Source organism: Hyperolius riggenbachi, chromosome 10 (assembly GCF_040937935.1).
Source record: "Hyperolius riggenbachi isolate aHypRig1 chromosome 10, aHypRig1.pri, whole genome shotgun sequence".
NCBI lineage: Eukaryota > Metazoa > Chordata > Amphibia > Anura > Hyperoliidae > Hyperolius > Hyperolius riggenbachi.
This window is the reverse complement of record NC_090655.1, coordinates 156,115,749-156,137,941: the sequence shown is the minus strand read 5'-3', so window position 1 is coordinate 156,137,941 and position 22,193 is coordinate 156,115,749. Positions and strand designations below refer to the sequence as shown.

The window sequence follows — 22,193 nt, the reverse complement described above, 5'->3', positions numbered from 1 at the left end:
CAGTGGCAGGATCAATGAACAGGTATGCACTGGCAGGATCACTGAACAGGTATGCAGTGGCAGGATCACTGAACAGGTATGCAGTGGCAGGATCAATGAACAGGTATGCACTGGCAGGATCACTGAACAGGTATGCAGTGGCAGGATCAATGAACAGGTATGCACTGGCAGGATCACTGAACAGGTATGCAGTGGCAGGATCAATGAACAGGTATGCAGTGGCAGGATCACTGAACAGGTATGCAGTGGCAGGATCACAGTACAGGTATGCAGTGGGCTGAGGGCTCACTGAACAGAACAGGTATGCAGCCAGGAAGAAGTTAAGCCTAACTAATCTTTCCCTATGAGAGACTGCAGCAGCTCGCCCTACTCTCACTAATGCAGGCACACGAGTGGCCATAACGGCCGCCGCTGCCTGCCTTATATAAGGGGGGGTGGGGCTCCAGGGGCTAGTGTAGCCTAATTGGCTACACTGGGCCTGCTGACTGTGATGTAGAGGGTCAAAGTTGACCCTCAGGTGCATTATGGGGCGAACCGATTTTTTGCGAACTTTTGCCGCAAAACGTTCGCGTGCGACACCCGCACGCGAACCACCTAAGTTCGCGCGAACCACGTTCGCCGGCGAACCGTTCGGCCCAACTCTATTTGGGTGTGCCCCAAAACACTCATATAGGTCATTGCTTCATTGTGAAATGCAAGCCTCTTCACCACAACAAGGTAACAATCACAAAGGGGAATTGATGTCATGTACATGCCTTTTCTGGATTGTTGCAGCCACTGTGTAGTACCAGAAGCCAGAAAAATTAGGCATGTACAGTCATATGCCAGAAAAATTCGGTTTTGAAGCAGCAGCGGCTTTAAAAATTCAGGATTAACCTGGACCCTTGTTGCGGAGAAGTCACACGGCATGCAAAGAGCATATACAGCTGTGTGGGGACTGATTTACAAGTCTTCTGGCAGGCAGTAACCCTCTGGAATCCATGCCTCAATCATTTTAATAAAGGTCAGGTAGTCAATACTTTTTTGACCTAGGTGACTTCTCTTCTCAGTGACAATCCCTCCTCCTGCGCTGAAGGTCCTTTCTGACAGGACGCTTGAGGTGGGGCAAGACAGAAGTTCGATAGCAAATTGTGAGAACTCAGGCCACAGGTCAAGCCTGCACACCCAGTAGTCCAGGGGTTAATCACTGCTCAGAGTGTCGATATCCGCAGTTAAGTCCAGCTAGTCCACTACCTGTCAGTGGTCCTGTTCTCGGAGGGTGGATTCCGAGGGGTTGTGTCGATGCGTCGGACTAAAAAAACTGCACATGTCCGAATGTCCGATGTCCACCATCACATTGGAAGAGCATCCTGCCCTTGCTGGCGTGGCTATGGGAGAAGGAGGAGGATTACTGGCACCTCTTTCCTGTCATGCTGTGACACACAGCATACTGTGCAGGCTGTTGTGCAACTGCTGCATCCTTTCCATCTTCTGATAGTTCGGTAACATATCCATCACTTTGTGCTTATACCAAGGGTGTAGTAGTGCTGCCACCCACTACAGGTCGTTCCCCTTGAGCCTTTTTATACGGGGGTCCCTCAACCGGCAGAACAGCGTGAAAGGCCCCATTTTCACAAGTATGGATGTCGAGCTAGCCATCTCCCATTCCTCTTCCTCACTGATGTCACTGAAGTTCTCCTCCTCCCCCTAGCCACGTACAACCCCACGGGTACCCAAAAGGTGACCACAAGCCCCCTGGGATGCCTGCTGAAGTTATTCTTCCACCTCCTCCTCAAAGCTACCTTCCTCCTCTGACTCCTCTTCCTCCTCCCTACAGCAGGTGTCGACGATAAGTCTGGTTCTGGTGGTGATGATAGTGCCCACAGCTCTTCCTCTTCCTGGTCACGCTCCTCTACGGCCTGATCCAGCACTCTTCGCATGGTACGCTCCAGGAAGAAAGCGTATGGGATCAGGTTGCTGATGGTGCCTTTGCTGTGACTCACCAGGTTTGTTACCTCCTCAAAAGGTCGCATAAGCCTGCAGGCATTGCTCATGAGCTCCCCACGGCCTGTCCCAGCTCCGTACATATACAGATACTTGTTGATTACTTTTTTGTTGTTGTTGTTGTTGTTGGAGCAGGCGATCAAACATTAGCAGACTTGAATTCCAGCAAGTCACGCTGTTGCAAATTAAGAACCTCACTGGCAGGTTCTTTTGCTGCTGAACATCTGCAAAGCGCGCCGCCGCTGTGTAGGAATGCCTGAAATGGCCACACACCTTCCTGGACTGCTTAAAGACCTCCTGTAAGTCTGGATACTTAGACACAAAGCATTGTATAAGATTCAACACATGTGCCATGCAGGGCAAATGTGTTAACTTTCCCAAATTCAATGGCGTCAACAGATTGTTCCGTTGTCATAAACAACTTTAGCCGATCTCTAGTTGGTGCAGGGTCAACCACTGATCCACCAGTTCCTTCAGAGCAGCCATGAGTACTTGTCCAATCGGCTTGCAGGCAAGTCAGGCCCCAGATGGTGTGACACCATCGTACCTGGGATGTGGAATAGGCCCTGAGGAGCTGGGGAGGTGCAGTTGTGGTTGTTGTAACAGAGAAAGCCGCAGCAGCAGAAATGGACTCAGCCGAGGAGGATAGCGAAGAGGATGGAGGAGGAGTAGGAGAAGAAGAGGAGGTGGCAGCAGGCCTGCCTGCAAGTCATGGCGGTGTCACCAACTCTGCTGCAGAGCAGCGCATTCCTTGCTTAGCAGCCACCAAAAGGTTTACCCAATGTGCAGTGTACATAATATACCTGCCCTGAAAGACCAGGTATCAGTGGTCAGATGGATCCTTGCCCCAACACTGTGGATCACTCACCTCTTCCTCGTTCCAGCGTGCGCTCCACTGACGTCACTTCCTGCAACGCCGTCCACTTACAATACAGTGGGCAGCGTTGCAGGAAGTGACGTCAGTGGAACGCACGCTGGAACTGGAAGAGGTGAGTGATCCCCACCCGTTACCTCTTAATAGTAGCGGATGCTACTTAACTTTTTAAAGCTGGAGGGGAGCGGAGGTCGGGGGACCCAGGTGAGGGAGGTTCCATCTCCCCTCCCCACCGCTAGGCCCAATACCCCCTTCCTGCCTGCTACCTCTCCAGCTAGGGGCTTCAAACAACGCGGCCGAGCACCATGAGGTACTCGGATAGGTTCGAGCCGAACCGGAACACCCAGATATTCAGGGAGTAACGGACAGTGGTGAACACTGTTCGATCAACACTAGATACCAACAGCTTGTATGATAAAAGCTGTCAGGTTAACAGTTTTGACAAGCCAGCTCTCAGATGCCGGTCAAGGGGGTAACTTGGAGACACAGGCTTCTTCCGCTCAAAAACTTCCTTGACAGACAACTGACTGTGGGCAGATGACAAGCAGGAACTTCTCAAGGTGAGAGGCGACGGAGTGTAGGGTGGTTGAGATGGGGCAAGGACAGCAGAGGTTGATGTGGCTGAAGATGCTGGACCAGGAAGGAGGAGGGTGGATTTGAGTTTGTGTGCTGCTTTTCCTCATGTGTTCATCCCATAGGTGTTTTGTGATGTAACATCATGTGCCTTTGCAGTTGTCCCTAGGGGGGTGTTGGACTTTCCACAACTCAGTTTCCTTTGGCAGAGGTTGCAAATGGCAACGCTATTATCAGAGGCAGACACACACAAAAATGCCACACTAGTGAGCTTTGAAATGACGGCATTCTGCTGGTGGTGGCAATACATGCTATCTGAGAGTGCCACTAGCTCCTTTTGACGAGCTCCCCTGCTAGTTACAACAACTCGTCTCCTCCTCCTCACTGTCTCCCTATCTGAGCTGTCCCCCTGTTCTTTATCTCTTCTTGTGGGCACGTGACTTTTGCGTGCGCAATTTGCCACGATTTGCTGCAAATTGCATGCACAAAAGTCCGCGATTGCGCGAATCGCGGCACTTTGCACGCGCAAAAGTTCGCGAACGGCACTTCACGTGCTAACTGTTTAGCACACCCGTGCTAAACCGTTTCCACGGCTTTGTGAATCAAGCCCATAGTCATCATCATCAACTGCTTCACTTGTATCAGACATCTCCAAAAAGGCACCAACAACGAGCTCTACATCATCGTCATCATCCACACACCTTACGTCCACGTGTGTACTGACGCCTGTCTGACACATATCAGGTAAAATCCTTATCCCTTCATCTTCTGCCAATAATGGTTTTGTATCACTAAATTCATCACACAAATGTTTAAATACCTCCTCTGACATATCAAGTTGAGTGGCTGTGGTGCTAGTGGTGGTTTTGGCTGCTGGGCAAGTGGTAAGTTGTGGGGTGCCTGAATCAGAGCAGGAGGAGGATGGTACATAAAGGTTCTGTGAGGAAGCTGTTGAAGATGGGGTGTGCTGTGTAAGCCAGTCAACTATATTATAGACTGAACAGAGGCGCCAAAAGAATAAAAACAATATTTAAAATATTTAAAAATGCTTAGGAGGCAGTGATGGACTTACCTCCCTCAAGCAGACACAAAAAAACTGTGTAGTTTAACAACAATAAATTTATTGGTACACTCCAGGATTTTTATACAACGCGTTTCGCAGGTCTATACCCGCTTCATCAGGCAGTGGAGGTAGGAGTACACAGCAGAATGTCAGAATCACACAAAGGTGCCAGGTGTGATTCTGACATTCTGCTGTGTACTCCTACCTCCACTGCCTGATGAAGCGGGTATAGACCTGCGAAACGCGTTGTATAAAAATCCTGGAGTGTACCAATAAATTTACTGTTGTTCAACTACACAGTTTTTTTGTGTCTGCTTGAGGGAGGTAAGTCCACCACTGCCTCCTAAGCATTTTTAAATATTTTAAATATTGTTTTTATTCTTTTGGCGCCTCTGTTCAGTCTATAATATAGTATATATCCACCCTTGGTGGAGAGGGATACCCCTTTCTTCTCATGTCTACAGAGAGTGACTTCTTAAAGGGAAGGTTCAGGGAAACGTTTAAAAAAATAAAAATCCATATCCACTTACCTTGGGCTTCCTCCAGCCCGTGGCAGGCAGGAGGTGCCCTCGCCGCCGCTCCAGAGGCTTCCGGTCGTCTTCGGTGGCCGACCCGACCTGGCCAGGCCGGCTGCCAGGTCGGGCTCTTCTGCGCTCCAAGGACGGGCTCTTCTGCGTCCCACGCGGGCGCGCTGACGTCATCGGACGTCATGCTGCTTTAGGAGATCACGTGTGCGGATATTTTTTCCGCATACGTGTCCCTATGACGCCTGGCCAGTGGGCGGCTCTTAGAGGCGCAGCGTAGCACGCAGTTCCCCATCAGGTCCGCCGGCGATGGGCGGTCCTGTGGAGATTTTTTCAACTACTGTGTGCATGCCATTGGTCGGCGCTTTAGCAGACTGGGGCGGCGCGGGTTTTGCCATTCCGCCCTGCCATGTGAGATGGGACGTCACTGGGAGCATGCATAATAATGATAAGTTCCCCATCAGGTCCGTGAGACCAGGTAGAAGGGGATTGGTCGCCACATAGTGGCCATGCATGCCATTGGTTAATTTCTCCATTGACAATATATAAAAGGAAGGTACTTAGGAGGAAACAGTTAGACACGGACAGGGCTTGAAAAAGGAGGTAACCCTCCGAAACGTCGCCTACTTTTGCTGTCATGTGTCTTGACATATTTTAATCAATAAAGAGCTTTAAAACTTCTTGATGGTGCCGGTCTCAACCTTTTGAAGACTTAATATTGGGAGTGAAGTGCTGACCCTCCCAGCGACCAGGCACATCGGTAAAAATCTTCTGGGGTGCTTATCCAACCACATTTACATGTGGGGACTGACTTAGTCTTCAGGCAGGCCTGACCGTGCTTTGCAAACCAGGCATCCATGGTCAGAAGGATCCTTGACCCAACGCTGTGTGCCAGAGATGTCACCACTTGCCTTTTAACATCACGGTACAGTTTAGGTATCGCCTTTTTTGAGAAAAAATTGCAGCCTGGTATCTTCCACTGCAGTGTGTGACTTTGCTTTTGTGTGCTGCTTTTCCTCAGGTGGTCATCCCATTGCAGTTTGTGCTTTGTAATCGTGCCTTCGTAAGGTAGTTGTCCCTACGCGGGTCTTGGTCTTTCCACGGCTCAGTTTTCGGTGGCAGAGAGTACAGATGGCATTGCTCTCATCTGAGACAGATACACACACAAAAAAAATCCACACCACTTAGTCCTGAGGTGATGGCACTTTGGTGTTGGTGGCCGACTGAGTGTTAAGTGGGGTGCCAGAATCAGAGCAGGAGGAGGAAGATATGTCACGCTTCTGTGCAGAAGCTGAGAAAGATGAGGTGTTCTGTGTCAAATAGTCAACTACGTCCTGACAATATTGGGGGTTGATGGCACGTGCCTTCTTCTGAACACTGCACTTTGCTCGAGGGCCACACGAAATCACAACAGCGCAACCTCGAACAGACCTGCCAGGTGGCCTGCCTCTGGCTTTTGTTTTGTCCATATTGGGGGGGATGAAGTGAAAGGTATGCATTGGCTTGACTAATACAATGTGCAGTCACACAGGTGCAGTTAACAGGTATGCACGGAGTGGTATATCACACTGCGTGGACTCACGTAGGTAGGTGGGTGCACTGAACACAACAGGTAGGTATATGCAGTGATGGGTATTACAAATGTACACCTGTCAAACACACACACAGGTACCGCCGTGAACAGGTGCAATGACTGGTGGTATTAACAATGCGTGCATTTACGTAGGTAGGTAGGTAGGTAGGTAGGTGCACTGAACAGTGAACAGGTGCAGTGATTGGGATGGGATTACAAATCTGCAGCTGCCTGTCACACACACAGGTAGTCATTGAATGTGCTGGGCCTGGCAGTGGAAAGTAGGAATTACACCAAAGGCCAGCTGTGACTGACTGACAGGGCTGTATATAATGCAAGTGGACCACACACACAAAAAAAAAAGATCACAAGAACAAGATTAGCTCTCAAAAGAGCTGTTGAGGGGTGCTTTTTTAGCAATAAGAATCAGCAAAGAGCAAGCTAACAAGCTTACAAGAGCCTAACTAAGCTTTCCCTATGAGAATCTGCAGCAGATCTCCCGTCTCTAATTACTGCAGGCACACGAGTGAGTCCAATGCCTGACACTGCCTGCCTTTTATAAGGGGAGGAGTGGCTCCAGTAGGGAGTGTAGCCTAATTGGCTACAATGTGCCTGCTGACTGTGATGTAGAGGGTCAAAGTTGACCCTAATGATGCACTATGTGGCGAATCGAACTTCCGGAAAAGTTTGCGGTTGTCCGTGAACGTGAACCACAGAAGTTTGCCAGGAACCGTTAGCCCTGAACCAGCAGCTGGAATTGATGTTTAAAAAAAAAACAAAAAACCTGATGCATCATTTCACGTAAAAAAGGGTTTGGAAGCAATTTAAAGGCCATTTGTGATTCTGACTTCTGACTCTGATATAATGCGTAATTCCGACTCGACACCGTATTCTAATTCGTAATTCCGGTTCTATCCAGTAGTCCGATCATGGCCGATACAGAAGTGGGTGGAGCCATGATCGGCATTACTCAAATTCATGATTGGGGTAACCGAACAACCCTGGTAGCCAGATTACCCCCCCCACCCCCACTCCCTTCCAGTATAGATTTCCTGATGCCCCCCCCCATTCCTCCAGTACAGGTAGCCTGATGACCCCTGCCTCCAGTATAGCCTACTGCCCACTCACCCTTAATCCTGTGGTGGCCTAGGCCATTGCCTGAGTAGCCTTGCCTTAAATCCAGCCCTGGGCATAACAAGTTGCTGTCTGAGTTCTAAAATAAATACTCTCTTTTGCTTGCCTTCAGATAACTTCCAATCTGGAAAATTTACCATCTTTGCCAACAGTACCATCATCAATGCAATTTCTAGACATTCCATAGGCTCTTCCATCTATTTATGACCAGAGTGATGCAAAAGGTTCATGGTATTTATGGTATTCCTGCTAGCAGACAAAAACCCCACAAACACTATCATCTCCAGTCCTTTGCTTGAACAGGATTGGTGTGGTTCCAGTCTGCGACCTTGCATCTACCTCCCGATTTGTTTCCAGAACTATAAGGTTTAACATTTCTGGAGTAATGAAGGACATAAAAGCTTCTTCCACTGAAGAGCAGGTGACAGCACTTGTTCCAGGCTACTGTCTGATTTTGTCCTAAACCTAAACCCTGTGTCTGCCTTTATTTGGTGCATCTTTCTGCCAGATTGTACTATTTCTTCCAAATAGCACATCTTGTGCAGTTTCTTGTGCATTGGAATAATCAGGACTGGGCTCGCCTTTATCCATTAGCCGGCAAAACAGCTATCAGGCTCTGACACCCTCGCTGTTTTGTACCACTGTGACTACCCAGCTAGATTAAAAGGTTTTTAGGAAGCAGTGCCTCATTTTCTCCCTCTTCCCATGTGCTTGCCACTCTGCTGGGAGCATGCTTCTACTCCCCTACACCAGCTGGTCTGCCCGGCTGCATACTAATGTAGTTTGAACCCCTGCAGAGATCATTGTCACCCCCACCCCCCCAACTTCCATTGTGGGGGGGGGGGACCAGTTGGCAAGTGCAGTGCAGCCAGTCAATCCCCATGTGGGAATACTAGGACTGAAGCCACATGGTGATTTGGCTGGCTGCACAGCACTTGCAAACTAACTAGTTTACATAATAGCTTTCTGATACAGTGACATCCCAAATTAGAACCTGTTGCTGGCTGGGACGATTTACAAGGTAGTGCAGACAGAATGTTTTTTCTTTATACATACTGTACATGAAAATGACACATTTTAAATAGAGTCAGAGGAAGCCAAAATTTTCTCTTCCTATGCAAAAGCCAAGACAAGCCAAAAAAATAGATGAAATAAAAAGTTTTGGCTGGAGTTCCATTTTAAAGAGAACTTTCAAATTCTATGAAATAACTGTGCTGTCACTAAATAAAATGCATTGATTAGTACCATTCTCATAAAATCATTCACTGCACTTTGCATTCCACGAGACATAAATAAATGATTTTTTGTGTTTAATGTGCAGGAACCTTTCAACATGCTGCAGTCCCAGCCAAAGGAGTAGGATGCTACAAAGAAATGCCTTTCGGAGAACTCCTCCACTACCCAGGGGCCGTCTCAATGGGATTACAGGACCAGCATATCAACAGCTGGAGGAGCCTGGGCTTATGGATCAGGACACAATACCTTGCCAAGGGTAGGTGATGAAAATCACTAGACCATGAAAATGCAATATCAATTTCAAGATTAAAACAGAGAAACTTATCTGTTTTAATCTGTCTTGTGAGCTACTATCTTCTCATGATCCCAGAGCATGAAACATTAAAATCAGAGAAATATTTCAATTATAGACTGTAGGAAAAATATGTTCTAATTATGTCTTGGTTGTACTACGTTAAAATTCCAAAGTCTTTATTCATTTGTGGTTATTTAACTCTCTGCTATTGGTTTAAAGATAATAGAATAACAAAAGAGAAATGGCTTAACTTACTATCAAACATTGGAAGACATGACTTCGTGATAATTTAAATCCCATCTTTTAACTAAAAATTAACTAAACCAAATTGTAAAAGCTATCAGATTGATAAGTGAATGTAAATGGTGTATAAAAGTAGATTTGCTAGAATTGGGGATACTGGCTGATTTGATTCTAAAGTAGTTCAGCCTAGTGTTGGGCGAACAGTGTTCGCCACTGTTCGGGTTCTGCAGAACATCACCCTGTTCGGGTGATGTTCGAGTTCGGCCGAACACCTGATGGTGTTCGGCCAAACTGTTCGGCCATATGGCCGAACTAAGAGCGCATGGCCGAACGTTCCCCGAACGTTCGGCTAGTGCTGTGATTGGCCGAACGGGTAACGCGGTTCGGACCCGAACGCACTCTGATTGGCCGAACGGGTCACGTGGTTCGGGTAAATAAATACCCGATCCACGTCATTTCTCCGCCATTTGTCTGTGGGTTTAGCTTTGGGTAGGCAGGCAGGGTAGTTCTCTCTCCAGCCAGGCTAGCCAGGGTCCCCCCAGTCATTGTGTCGCTGCTGGGAACAGTAGTACACCGCTCACCCACACTATATAGCATTGTGTTTACTGCCACTCTGTGTCTCTGCTGGGAACAGTAGTACACCGCTCACCCTGTATAGCATTGTGCTCTGTGTCGCTGCTGGGAATAGTAGTACACCGCTCACCCACCCACCACTGTATAGCATTGTGCTCTGTGTCGCTGCTGGGAATAGTAGTACACCGCTCACCCACCACTGTATAGCATTGTGCTCTGTTTCGCTGCTGGGAACAGTAGTACACCGCCCACCCACCACTGTATAGCATTGTGCTCTGTGTCGCTGCTGGGAACAGTAGTACACCGCTCACCCACCACTGTATAGCATTGTGCTCTGTGTCACTGCTGGGAACAGTAGTACACCGCTCACCCACACTATATAGCATTGTGTTTACTGCCACTCTGTGTCTCTGCTGGGAACAGTAGTACACCGCTCACCCACCACTGTATAGCATTGGGCTCTGTGTCGCTGCTGGGAATAGTTGTACACCGCTCACCCACCACTGTATAGCATTGTGCTCTGTGTCGCTGCTGGGAACAGTAGTACACCGCTCACCCACCACTGTATAGCATTGTGCTCTGTGTCGCTGCTGGAAACAGTAGTACACCGCTCACCCACCACTGTGTAGCATTGTGCTCTGTGTCGCTGCTGGGAACAGTAGTACACCGCTCAGCCACACTATATAGCATTGTGTTTACTGCCACTCTGTGTCTCTGCTGGGAACAGTAGTACACCGCTCACCCACCACTGTATAGCATTGTGCTCTGTGTCGCTGCTGGGAACAGTAGTACACCGCTCCCCCACACTATATAGCATTGTGTTTACTGCCACTCTGTGTCTCTGCTGGGAACAGTAGTACACTGATCACCCGCCACTGTATAGCATTGGTTGTTGTGTCTCAAAGCGTGGCCTTCTCCTCCTGCGCCGCCCTCCTCCTGTTCCATCACGTGTGCTGCTGCTGGGTTAGCGTTACCGGTCCCTTTTCCTGGAACCTCTCATCTGTATTACATTTATGACTGCATGCCGACAAAAAGCATGTTACCTGTGCAAAGAAAACAGACATTTCCCGCATTTAAAAGACAGTTTTCCCGTTGAAACTTTAAAATCGATTTTCTCAAAAAGTATAAGCTCTTTTTTCTAAAAAAAAATTTTCCTCTTGTACCCACTCCCAAGGTGCACATACCCTGTAAATTTGGGGTATGTAGCATGTAAGGAGGCTTTAAAAAACACGAAAGTTCGGGTCCCAATTGACTTCCATTATGTTCGGAGTTCGTCTCGAACACCCGAACATCGCGGCCATGTTCGGCCTGTTCGGCCCGAACCCGAACATCTAGATGTTCGCCCAACACTAGCAGCCTACTTCACTTTAAACTCTGAAAAACATCAGCGATGCATTCTCCTGGACAAGACTGAGTGTGCGCCAAGGGGGAAGTTCCATCAACTCACATTTCCAATAGTATGCAAAGATTTGGCCACTTAACTACCTTATGTCCAACGATTCATAGCTCTATTGTTTGTGACTTCAAGGTATACCTGTAATTAACTTTCACAATGTTTTGGGACAGAACCCTATTATCATGGACATTTGATAAACGGATTCTGGCCTGAAATATTGTGCGGCTTGTGCCAGTTTCTATAATTGGATATAAGCTAGTTAAGTGGCCACATCTTTGAATAGTATTCAAAAGCAGTTCAGCCATGCTGGGGACAACATATTCTAGTGTCAGCAATATGCAAATCTGCAAACTATTAAAATCTATGTAGGGAGAAATTAGGCTTGAATACTGAAAATAACCACCTGCTGTTTTTGTGTAAAATAACTTTAACTTTTAAATATTTTCTGAGTCCAGGACTACATATTCTAACTAGGCATGCAGTCTCTGTGTGTGTGTGGGGGAGGGCATTTGTATTTTCCTTTTCTACATCCAATGGAGTGTTCCCTGGTTTCCTTGCTATGGAATCAAACCATACAGAGCCTGCCACTAGTAATCAATGGGAATGTGTTTTTTGCTTTTATTCTAGCTGTAGGGAGAGATAGATGGGGGAGCAAAATATTGGATTGACAAGGTAAATGAGGTATATAAGGACAGTAGTAGTGCTTACTTGATTAGCTTTTTGTATATACTTACACTCCACAAACTAAAACATTAACTTCAATTCCTGATATCTCAGTGCGTGTCTTTAAGTTTAATAGTTTGCACCTTTGTACTTAATCCTGCATTAGTACTGTTACCTTAAGGCCGGTGGACTGATAAGGCTGTTTCTGAGCGATCTGCCCGGCGGATCGCTCAGAAACAGCCTTATCAGTCCACCGACAGACTGTACACATGCTGTACTGTCTGCTGAAAACACGCCCATCGGGAGGTGACTACGGACCCGTCGTTGCCTTTATCAGGCGTGTGTACGGACCTTTACTGTACTGTTTTGTAAACACACTTTCAATGGACAAAATAACTGAACAATCAGTACTTTTGTTAACCAGAATCTTCTTACAGCTGCCCAGAGGGTGAAGACCATTATGAAAACATTTTGATCCATATAATTGGACAAATGACCCTTGCATTACCAAGAAAAAATTATTTCTCTTGCTGTAAAATTATCAACAATTGCCCAAGCAGATTTGTTTTGAATTCCACTCAATGGACCACAATCTGTTAGTCTGTTAAAGGTTGAATTTAATGGCACATGTCTTTTTCAGCCTTGTTAACTTGTTAACTATATTTGCAACAATTTATATACATAACATAGATTGCTTGCTTAAGCAACTAAAGAAGTTACTAGTGCAGCATAAAAGCTTGCAGTGCATTTCCATGCCATATTTGAAATTCAATTTGCTTTTTCCAACCCCCTAAGGAAAGCAATTTCCCTTTGCACACTTTACTTCCCAAGCAAAAGGAAAATCACTTCCCCCAGGGGGGCTGGGAACTGCTTATAATGTTTGAAATATCCTAAACTAAATTAAAATTTAAAATTACAGCAGCCTGTGTTTGAGTTATAGTTGAACTAATGTAAAAAGTTACAATGCTTAAACAGACTGCTTTGTTCCTTTTTCATTGCCTATTCCAATATCAAAGCTTTGTTCTCTGAGAAATTAGATATGTGGGATTTTTCTTACACTAGCAGCAGTAAAATGCAAGGGTTAAGGTGACCATAGATTACAAATGATGCCAGACATTAAAAAACAAACAAAACTGAAACAGTCTACTAAGGGCTCTTTCACATTACATAACGCTTGCAAGAGCCGATTTCCAGCAAACGTCAATGATCTGTGGCGTGGATATCGGGATGTTGCAGTGTGACGCTGATTAGTGTCGGTAGTTCTAATTCACCCGATGGGAAAACGCTGGCGCTGGACATTTAAAAGCTCCCGGCTGCATTGTACCGCAAGGCGCCAAAACGCACCGTTACATGTGAAAAGTAAAATGAAAGTCTATGAACTTTCAATTCCAATAGTTTTTATTGAAAATTTTTCAAACATATACAAAAATGAAATACTTATGGTTAAGCAGTGTATTGTACTACAGAAAATTTGCATTGTATAAGTAAGATTATACAGAATCTCAAATCAATACAAAGTATTATATTAATAACAAATTCCGCATTGAGTATATATTACTTATGATTTAGGTGTGGAGTATTTTGCAACGTAGTCTATGAACTTTCATGTTACCTTGGCTAACGCAAAGTATTGACTTTGTGTCAAAATGCCAGAAAGAGCCCTTACAAGAAAAAAAACAAAATTAAATAATAATTACAATTTTAATTCAAAAACATATTATAAAATGTTCAAGAGCAAAATAATATACTAAGAATAGCCAAACTAACAATAGTGTTCTGTTGTTCCTGCTGCTGTGAACCCAAAGAGTCCAATGTATTAAAGAGAGGAATAGAATGGGTTTTCTTGTTAAAAGCGACATACAGGCTAGATTTCCACTGCCTGAAATAATCATTCATGATTGTTTCAGGTGACAGTGTGAGTTTCTGTTCCTGACATCAGTGCACCCCATCTTCAGTTTCTGTCACATATGGTAGTAATTCTTAATCTAACAACCCTGAACCTTTTAGCTTGTTACTGACAGGTTTTATACTAGAACTTCTCATAAAAGAAGTGTTTCTCAAAGTTTACTTTATGGTGACCACACACCATACAATTTTTTAAATATCTTTTCAATTAAAGAATTGCAATCAATTTTTCTGACTGATTGTAACATTTGAAAAAAAACTGTCAATTGTACCACATATGTGTGCTCAATTTTTAACCAATTATGCAAAAAAAAATTTGACAATTTCAAAAATTTGTCAATTTTCAAAAAATATCAGAAAAATCCAGCACTCACAACTCGTCAACTCACACTCATCAACTTTTATCAAATAAAAAAATCTGATTGGATTTCTTGCTTAAATAAAATAAAAACTTTCAATTTCTTAGAAAATGTGATCTTTTTTATTGAATTTCTGTAAAATCGGAACATTTTATTGTATTGTGTGTGGCCACCTTTATTCCTTATAAAAGCATTCTCCTAACATGCACACTACTGAAATGCTTTATAAAACCTGTGGTGCTATCCTTCCCAATTGACTCTGCTTACAGGGTCTTTAGATGGCCACACACCATACAATTAAAAGATCGAATTTTACACCAATATGATAATCATGATCGGTTGTTCTGATAAAATGTAAAACTTTTATTTAGTTTGTTCGAGAAATGTGATTGAATTTCCCATTTTTATTTGATAAAAGATCGAGAGTGACTGTTGGATTTCTCTGATCAGTTTTTACCCAAATTGTATGGTGTGTGGTAGAATTACTTGATGTACAGACCCAATCTATTATTAGAGTTTTCAATCATTTTTTTTCATAATTGAGGAAAAATTGAACATATGTGTGTGGTACATTGGTCACATTTTTGCAATGTTACAATCAGTCAGAAAAATGTATTGCAATTCTTGAATTTAAAAAAAAATTGTATAGTGTGTTCGGCCACCTTTAGAAACTGAATCTTTACAAAGAATTCACTTGGAAACCACTCAGAAGAACGAGTATGAGAAATAAAGGGATTGGTGCTTGTAAAATCAATACAGATTTCATTTGTAACATACATAAATTTGAGTTGGAACTCACATCTGGGCCCTAATGTTAGGACCCTGCTGTGAAAAATGTTCATCTTATGTAAGCTTGGGCCCAGAGAATGCACTATTGTTTCTAGATCATGTTTATAAAGGAAATTTTATTTGAACAGTAGAGTTTTAATTTGCATTTGCAGCTGCAACAAGAATCTGTATTCACAGACTATGGGTTTCAAAAGTATTCTTGAGCCCACTGAATTATTCTGCAGAATGTCTAGTTTAAATGCAGTTCCTCTCAAGGATTTGAAGATCAAAGCCATCCAGTACTGGCTTCTATCCTTGTCCTTTACATACAGAAATTTCTCAGATTTCTCAGATTTTTTTTTAAACAATATTGTGCACTGTAGATGATCAAATACGCTTATTGTTTGAAATTTTACATTAAAGAGAATCTGTATTGTTAAAATCACACAAAAGTAAACATACCAGTGCGTTAGGGGACATCTCCTATTACCCTCTGTCACAATTTCGCCGCTCCCCGCCGCATTAAAAAGTGGTTAAAAACAGTTTTAAAAAGTTTGTTTATAAACAAACAAAATGGCCACCAAAACAGGAAGTAGGTTGATGTACAGTATGTCCACACATAGAAAATACATCCATACACAAGCAGGCTGTATACAGCCTTCCTTTTGAATCTCAAGAGACCATTTGTGTGTTTCTTTCCCCCTGCATCTCTCATGCACTGAAGTTTCAGGCTGCTCTTTTCTTCCTGCAAACAGCTTTGCCCTTGTCTGTAATTCCTCACTATGTGAAAGCCCAGCCAGCTCAGAGGACGATTTATCCAGCTTGTAAAAGATAAGAGAGAAGCTGCTCTAATCTAAATAACACACAGGCAGTGTGCATAGAGGGGCCTGGAAGGGGGAGTTCATAGCAGAACCACAACACTGAAGAACTTGGCAGCCTTCCAGACACAGGCTGACAAGTCTGACAAGAGAGAGATAAGTTGATTTATTACAGAGACAGTGATAGTACAAAGTACTTCAGTAAGCCAGAACACATTAGAATAGCTTTTGGAACTTGTAGGATGATAAAAAACAGGATGCAATTTTTGTTACGGAGTCTCTTTAAGGAATGTTTTTCATTAATTTGCCATCTTTACTTTAAAGAGATTCAATGTTCCACTAGGTGTTTAGTTTTTTTTATTTTTAAACTTTTTAGATTCACACAATTTTTCAGTCTTTTGCTGCACTAGCTTAACTTTTTTTAAATGTGTTACTCAGCTCAAATTAAAAGTTGCCAAATATTTTCATACAACCACAAATATCAGGTTATTTTTATTGCCCTTATTACTATTTTAATTCCATTAAGTTCCATTAAAGACCACTACTGCAAAGATATTTTCTCCCAATAATAATTTTAACTTTTATAACTAATAATTTTTACTAATTATAGTTCAAAAATTAAGTGTTACTGTACTTAAAACCAGCAATTTTATTTGGCTATTTCTCCTGTTTATCTCAAAACTTAAATTATGCTCTTAACACAATGTATGGTGAATTTTTTTTCATTTTTTTTTTTAAATAAAGGTGAGTTTTTGCTATAGCGTGTACTTTTCCCCTTAAACTAAAATAAATAAAAGCATTGTTAATGGCAAACGTGAGAAAAAAAGTGAATGGAGAAGGTTCATTAAAAAATTTATTATTTAAAGGGTGTTGTTTTAAAAGTGGGTGGGGTCATCTTTCAGGGATGTCCCTGGTGGCTTAGGGGATGTCCCTGTGGGCCTGGTGGGTGTGTGCCTTTTTGCCTGGCAGAGTTGTCCTTGGGAGGGGATGTCCCTGGTGTGTCCCTAGTGGCTTGGCAGGGGTGTCCCTGGTGGTCTGGTGGGTGTCCTTGGTGGCCTGGCGGTGTCCCTGATGGCTTGGCAGGTGCCCTGGTGGCCTAGCAGGTGTCCATAGTCGTCTGGTGGGGTGGTGTGGTCTGGTTGGGCACACAGCCTCACACTGCCATGATGGCTTGATGACATCATGAAACCAGGTCCCCGCACTAGGGGCAATGTGCTGCTGGAGCCTAGATCCTGGTTTGTGTGGAAGGGACCAAACATCACCTGGGGAACAAGGAGAGGTGAGAGACGTTCCTTTCTTACTGGCTGTTAGTGATCACTATGATCAGTAGTGATCGCAGTGATCATGTGATCAGGATCCAATCGCCATGGCTCCTGATCAGTGAGGGGAGATGTCAGCAGTCAAATGACAAGCTGAATCTCCTTGTTGGGTGTGCACAATTGCAGCAGGAATGTGGAAATTGGTGACGTAGAGTATACTATGTTCGGTCCAGAGCCAGTTAAAATACATGCGTACACATACTGTATTCTTCAGACCATAAGACACACTTTTTCTCCCCCAAAAGTTGGAGGGAAAAGTCAGTGCATCTTATGGTGCGAATACAGGGAGTCCCCGAATTATGTAAACCCACCGATATGAACACCGCCAATGGGGACTCCCTTTTTTGTGCTCCCCCAGCCCTGTTACAGCCCAGTAGAAACATCAGTGTATATCTTACCCAGAGCGGGGTGGCTGCATAATAGGCCATCAGATATCCAAAGGTGATAAATCAGTGCCATACTCTCTCCTTCAGACTTCTCCTAGTGCCTGACCTGTCGCATATTATAATTTGCAGTGGAGAAAAAGATGTCCGGGAGCAACTTCACCATTCAAGTATCCATTTAAAACTTCCAAATACTTTAATACATTTCTTCCAATAAAAAATGACAAGGGATAAAAGACATCAACAGCAATACTTATCGACAGGAGGTAGTGTAGGTGGTGCAGAGGCAGGTCAACAATCGTTTCGCCCCTCTATGAGGACTTTCTCAGGACCGTATGATCGCATGATCATATGACCTGTTGCATGTTATGATGCAATCAGGGCAAACCTAAAGGCAAGAGGATGTCAATGATTGCTGTAGCCACCCTGCTCCGGGTGAGAGATATACTGATGATTCTGCTGGGTTGTAAACTCTGCCCCATCGTAAGGACCTTATGTGCCATACAGTGGAAAACTCTGTACTCAGCTGTTATGCCACTTGCTGATCCAACAGCTTCTCAACCTTCAGAGTGCTAAGTGCAGGTACCTGGTTAGGAGTCCAATCCAATGTGTTCCTGCTTGTTAAGGAGTGGTGAGTGCTGAGTGTGTAGCAGGCTTCCTTTGGCTTGTATTTGCTATAGCAGAGGTTTATGGCTAAAGCCGTAAAGTTGTTTGCAGGCTCACATTGTTTGCACGCTGGTGAGTGAAGGAATTGGTTTGGAAATTCCTGAAGGCTGTTTGAAGTTTTACTCACTGGGACTTTGTAATGCTGGTGTCTGTTGCTATCCATGGAGGTCATGAAAGGCCATCAGATATCCAAAGGTGATAAAAGGCTATAAGCTTGAGCAAGTCTGGTCTAAAGCCCAATACACACACTCAAGGCTCTCACAACTTTTCTTGTGAAACACCTAAAAAAATATCTTGCTATTGTTCAAGCAAATGATAAGACTGATAAGAAGTCAATTCAACATTTGGATTGACTTCTTATCAATCTTATCAGCTGCTTGAACAATAGCAAGAGATTTTTTTAGGTGTTTCACAAGAAAAGTTGTGATAGCCTAAAAGACTGCTGTTGAATGTGTGTATGGGGCTTAAGCTAAGTTCATTCATGTGACTTTGGCAATGACATCACTAGTATTTCTGTGAAGATCTGGATCAAGTTTCATTAGGAATTACAAAAATACATCATAATTGAAACAAGCTTGCTTTGATGGCTCTATGTGTGGTGAAGTGTAGTGTATGTCAGGTGGTTTGCTGTCTGTCTGCTGGCTGTGGTGATCCAGGCATTGTGCTAACTGCTTATTCTGCTTTAAAAGCTGCATGTGCTGGCTTTCCCAGTTCCCTACCAAGTGGTCCATGGGTCTAACTGTGCTGGCAGTGCATTTTGTTAGGTGCATCTGTGGCTGAACATGGTTTTTGAAACTGTGTTGTGCATCTGCTTGTCAGCCTGAAGGTCCACATAAGCCCCTGAACCATGGACACACCAGGTTTAGTATTTTTTTTCCTGGTTTTTGTCCTATAAACTTAGGTGCATCCCATGGTGTCTTATGGTCCCAAAAATATGGTACTTGGAAGAAGTACATTTCTCACAGATTAAAATGCACTATCAATTACTTTTTTCCCTTTGTGCCTGTCACTTACAGTAGCAGAAAAATGAAAAACATTGTACACGCACACACGCACGCACACACACACACACGCACACACGCACACACCCACACCCATTTACACACAACTTTGGCATTTGGACTAAATAAATGCCAATAAGTGCTTTTGAAAAAAATAAATAAATAAGAGAACCCTTAGTATCCTCCATGAGGAGATGGACTTCTCTAAAACATGTCAGATGTGTCAGAGCTTTTACTAATTACAGTAAGTGATTTTGAAGCAGGCAAAAAATATTTCAGTGCATTTTATTTTGGAACAAGGGGACCTTGTATTTTACATTTTAAGATTTTTGTGATAGTGATCCTTTAAATATAGAGTTTTAATGATCTGCACATTATCACATTCTGTTTTTATTTACATTTTACACAGAGTTTCATTTTTTTTTGTAAACTTGGTAGGTGGTAGGACTGCATCATGCAACCAACAAAGATTTTTAAGCCATGCATATATTTTAAAGTAATCGGCTCACCATCTTCACACTCGAGACTTCACAATGTTTTCCTAATAAATATATGAGTAGATATATATATACCGTTGTTTTCCTTGATGAACCACAACAGTTTTGATATCTAAGTTATAAATGTCAGGAGACTCTCTAGTACAAAATTCTTCCAATTCTTCTGCCTCCAGATTGTAGGTGTGGCTGTTACATTACCTACACTGTATTGTAGATCAGGATTTCTTCTAGCCTTGTGTTGTTAATGCCAGCTTCTTTTGTTAATGACTCCTTTCAGAACCTTGCCAAACAAGTCACTGTTTGTTTCTCAGTTTCCTGACAGTGTACAACAGGTTGGAAACAAAAAATGGATTAAATACAAGGCACCTGCATTTGTCAGGGCATATTCACAGTGGGACATTGCGTTGTAATGCGACACTAAAGGTGCAACACAGCATTACAGAGCAACACAAAAAAAAGATGGTAACGCACATTAATGCTGCGTTACCATGGCATACAGTGAAGCATACAGTCAATGAAAAGTATCCCTCTCTGTATCTGTTAACGTTTGCGTTTAGAGGTAATGCACTGCAAGCAGAGTTACTATAACACAACATTTACAACGCAACATTAACCTCACACTGGGAATGTTGCATAGGCTTAACATTACAGTGCGTTATCCTGCGTTATAATTACTTTATAATGCAGGACAATAATGTCCCACTGTGAATGCGACCTACGTTTTTACAAAATTTGTGACCTAAGCAGCTCACCTTTAGGGCCCATTCACACTAGAAATCGCTAAACGCTAACGCAAAACGCTGAGCGTTTTTCTGGCGTTTTTTCCTAGCGATTTTTCACTGTATAGAGAGCGTTTTTCCAGTGATTAGCGTTTTGCGATTTCTAGTTCAATTCAAATACTTTTATTGAAACGCTAATCGCTCCAGAATCTCTCAGAAAACGCTGCATGCAACGCTTAGATGAGAACACTTCCATACACTTTCATTGTGCACACGTTTTTCAAATCGCTAGCGATTTTCAGCAAAGCTGAAATCGCTCTGAAAACGCACAAGTGTGAATGGGCCCGAAACGTCAGTACTTTTTTTTCACAGACTCTCTTGTTACACAGTCCGTGCAGTATAACTTAACTATATTACCAAGCAGTCAGCAACGTAAACAGGCATATGTTTCACTTTACTCATTTAAAATGAACAACTTTGCTATGTCATAAAATAGCAATGTGTTTGTGCAACCCCATGAAATGTATGGGATCTCTCTGAACTATTTGTTACTGGCTATTTCATTTTAACGTGAAGACACATGTCCTGTGTATATTTGGGAATATTTGTTAAATAAAATCGTTGTGAAATTTGGTTGTCAGAGTATGGAACATTTGACAACCAAAGTACTGCATAGGATAGTGCCAGTTGATAGTTTGTGTAGTAGATAAAGTTGAAATTGTGCTTCCCTATACCCCAGTATTGAGGTAGGTTGGATTGAGGTTAAAAATTGCATGTTCACCAGAATATTTTTTTTTTGGCTGTATGCCCTAGCAATTGATTAATGATTGAGGGTGAAATTAATTGAGCATGTGTATGAGGCTAAAGCCTCACACACATGCTCAATTAATTTCGCCCTGTGAAATTAATTGCTATATGTGCCCTATCAGTGTCCTCCTTTACTGCTCATCACTGCCTTCCTTTTCATCTAGTGTCCTATCCATAAGTGGTGCATTTTTCTTGTGCTCCCTTCAATGAACTTGCCCTGTTTTCCACTTTCAATGTCATTATCTTTGCTTCTCTTGTGCACACCTTACTGTAACCTTGCTTTCCTTGAGCCAACAAGGGCATTGATCTCTGCATTCTGGGAAGTTTGTTTGTGGATGGTTTTCTAGCTGTCCTTCTCATGCACTTGAGAATGCATTATGCAGAAGCAGCATCCAGGTCACACTGAGCACCATATCATGAAACCCACAGCACAGTGTATAGAAATGCCTTTGGCTTTTTATGCCTGCTGCATCATTTAACACAACCGCTTAATTCAGTGTTGAGGACTTACTCTGCTTTTGATCTTATAAGAAGACAACAATGGGAAAATAGAAAGCATAGGTAGAGAGGCAACAAGCTAAGTTAAGTACAGAGGAGCTAAATTAAATAGATAACACTACTGTTTGTAACTAGGGATGGCCAATGAGATGCAAATAATTCCGAGTTGATGCAGGCTTATGAAAATGTTGTGTGCAAATGTATGCAGCTTGAAAACAGACCAATCAAATAAAGCTAAGGTGGGGTTTGTTTGGTCCATTTTCAAGCTGCATACATTTGAAATTATTATCTCCTTGTTCATTCCTATTGGTAACTATGAAGGG

At 43.4% G+C, this 22,193-nt stretch overlaps 1 protein-coding gene across 1 annotated transcript in view; it reads left to right on the top strand.

Annotated features, from left to right (window-relative positions):
* Positions 1–22,193, top strand: part of NRG3 (neuregulin 3) — a 1,594,638-nt gene that overhangs the window by 1,518,868 nt on the left and 53,577 nt on the right. The window contains exon 8 of the mRNA XM_068255045.1: positions 9,046–9,216. Within this exon, the coding sequence (XP_068111146.1) occupies positions 9,046–9,216 (171 nt within the window). The remainder of the gene's footprint in view (positions 1–9,045; positions 9,217–22,193) is intronic.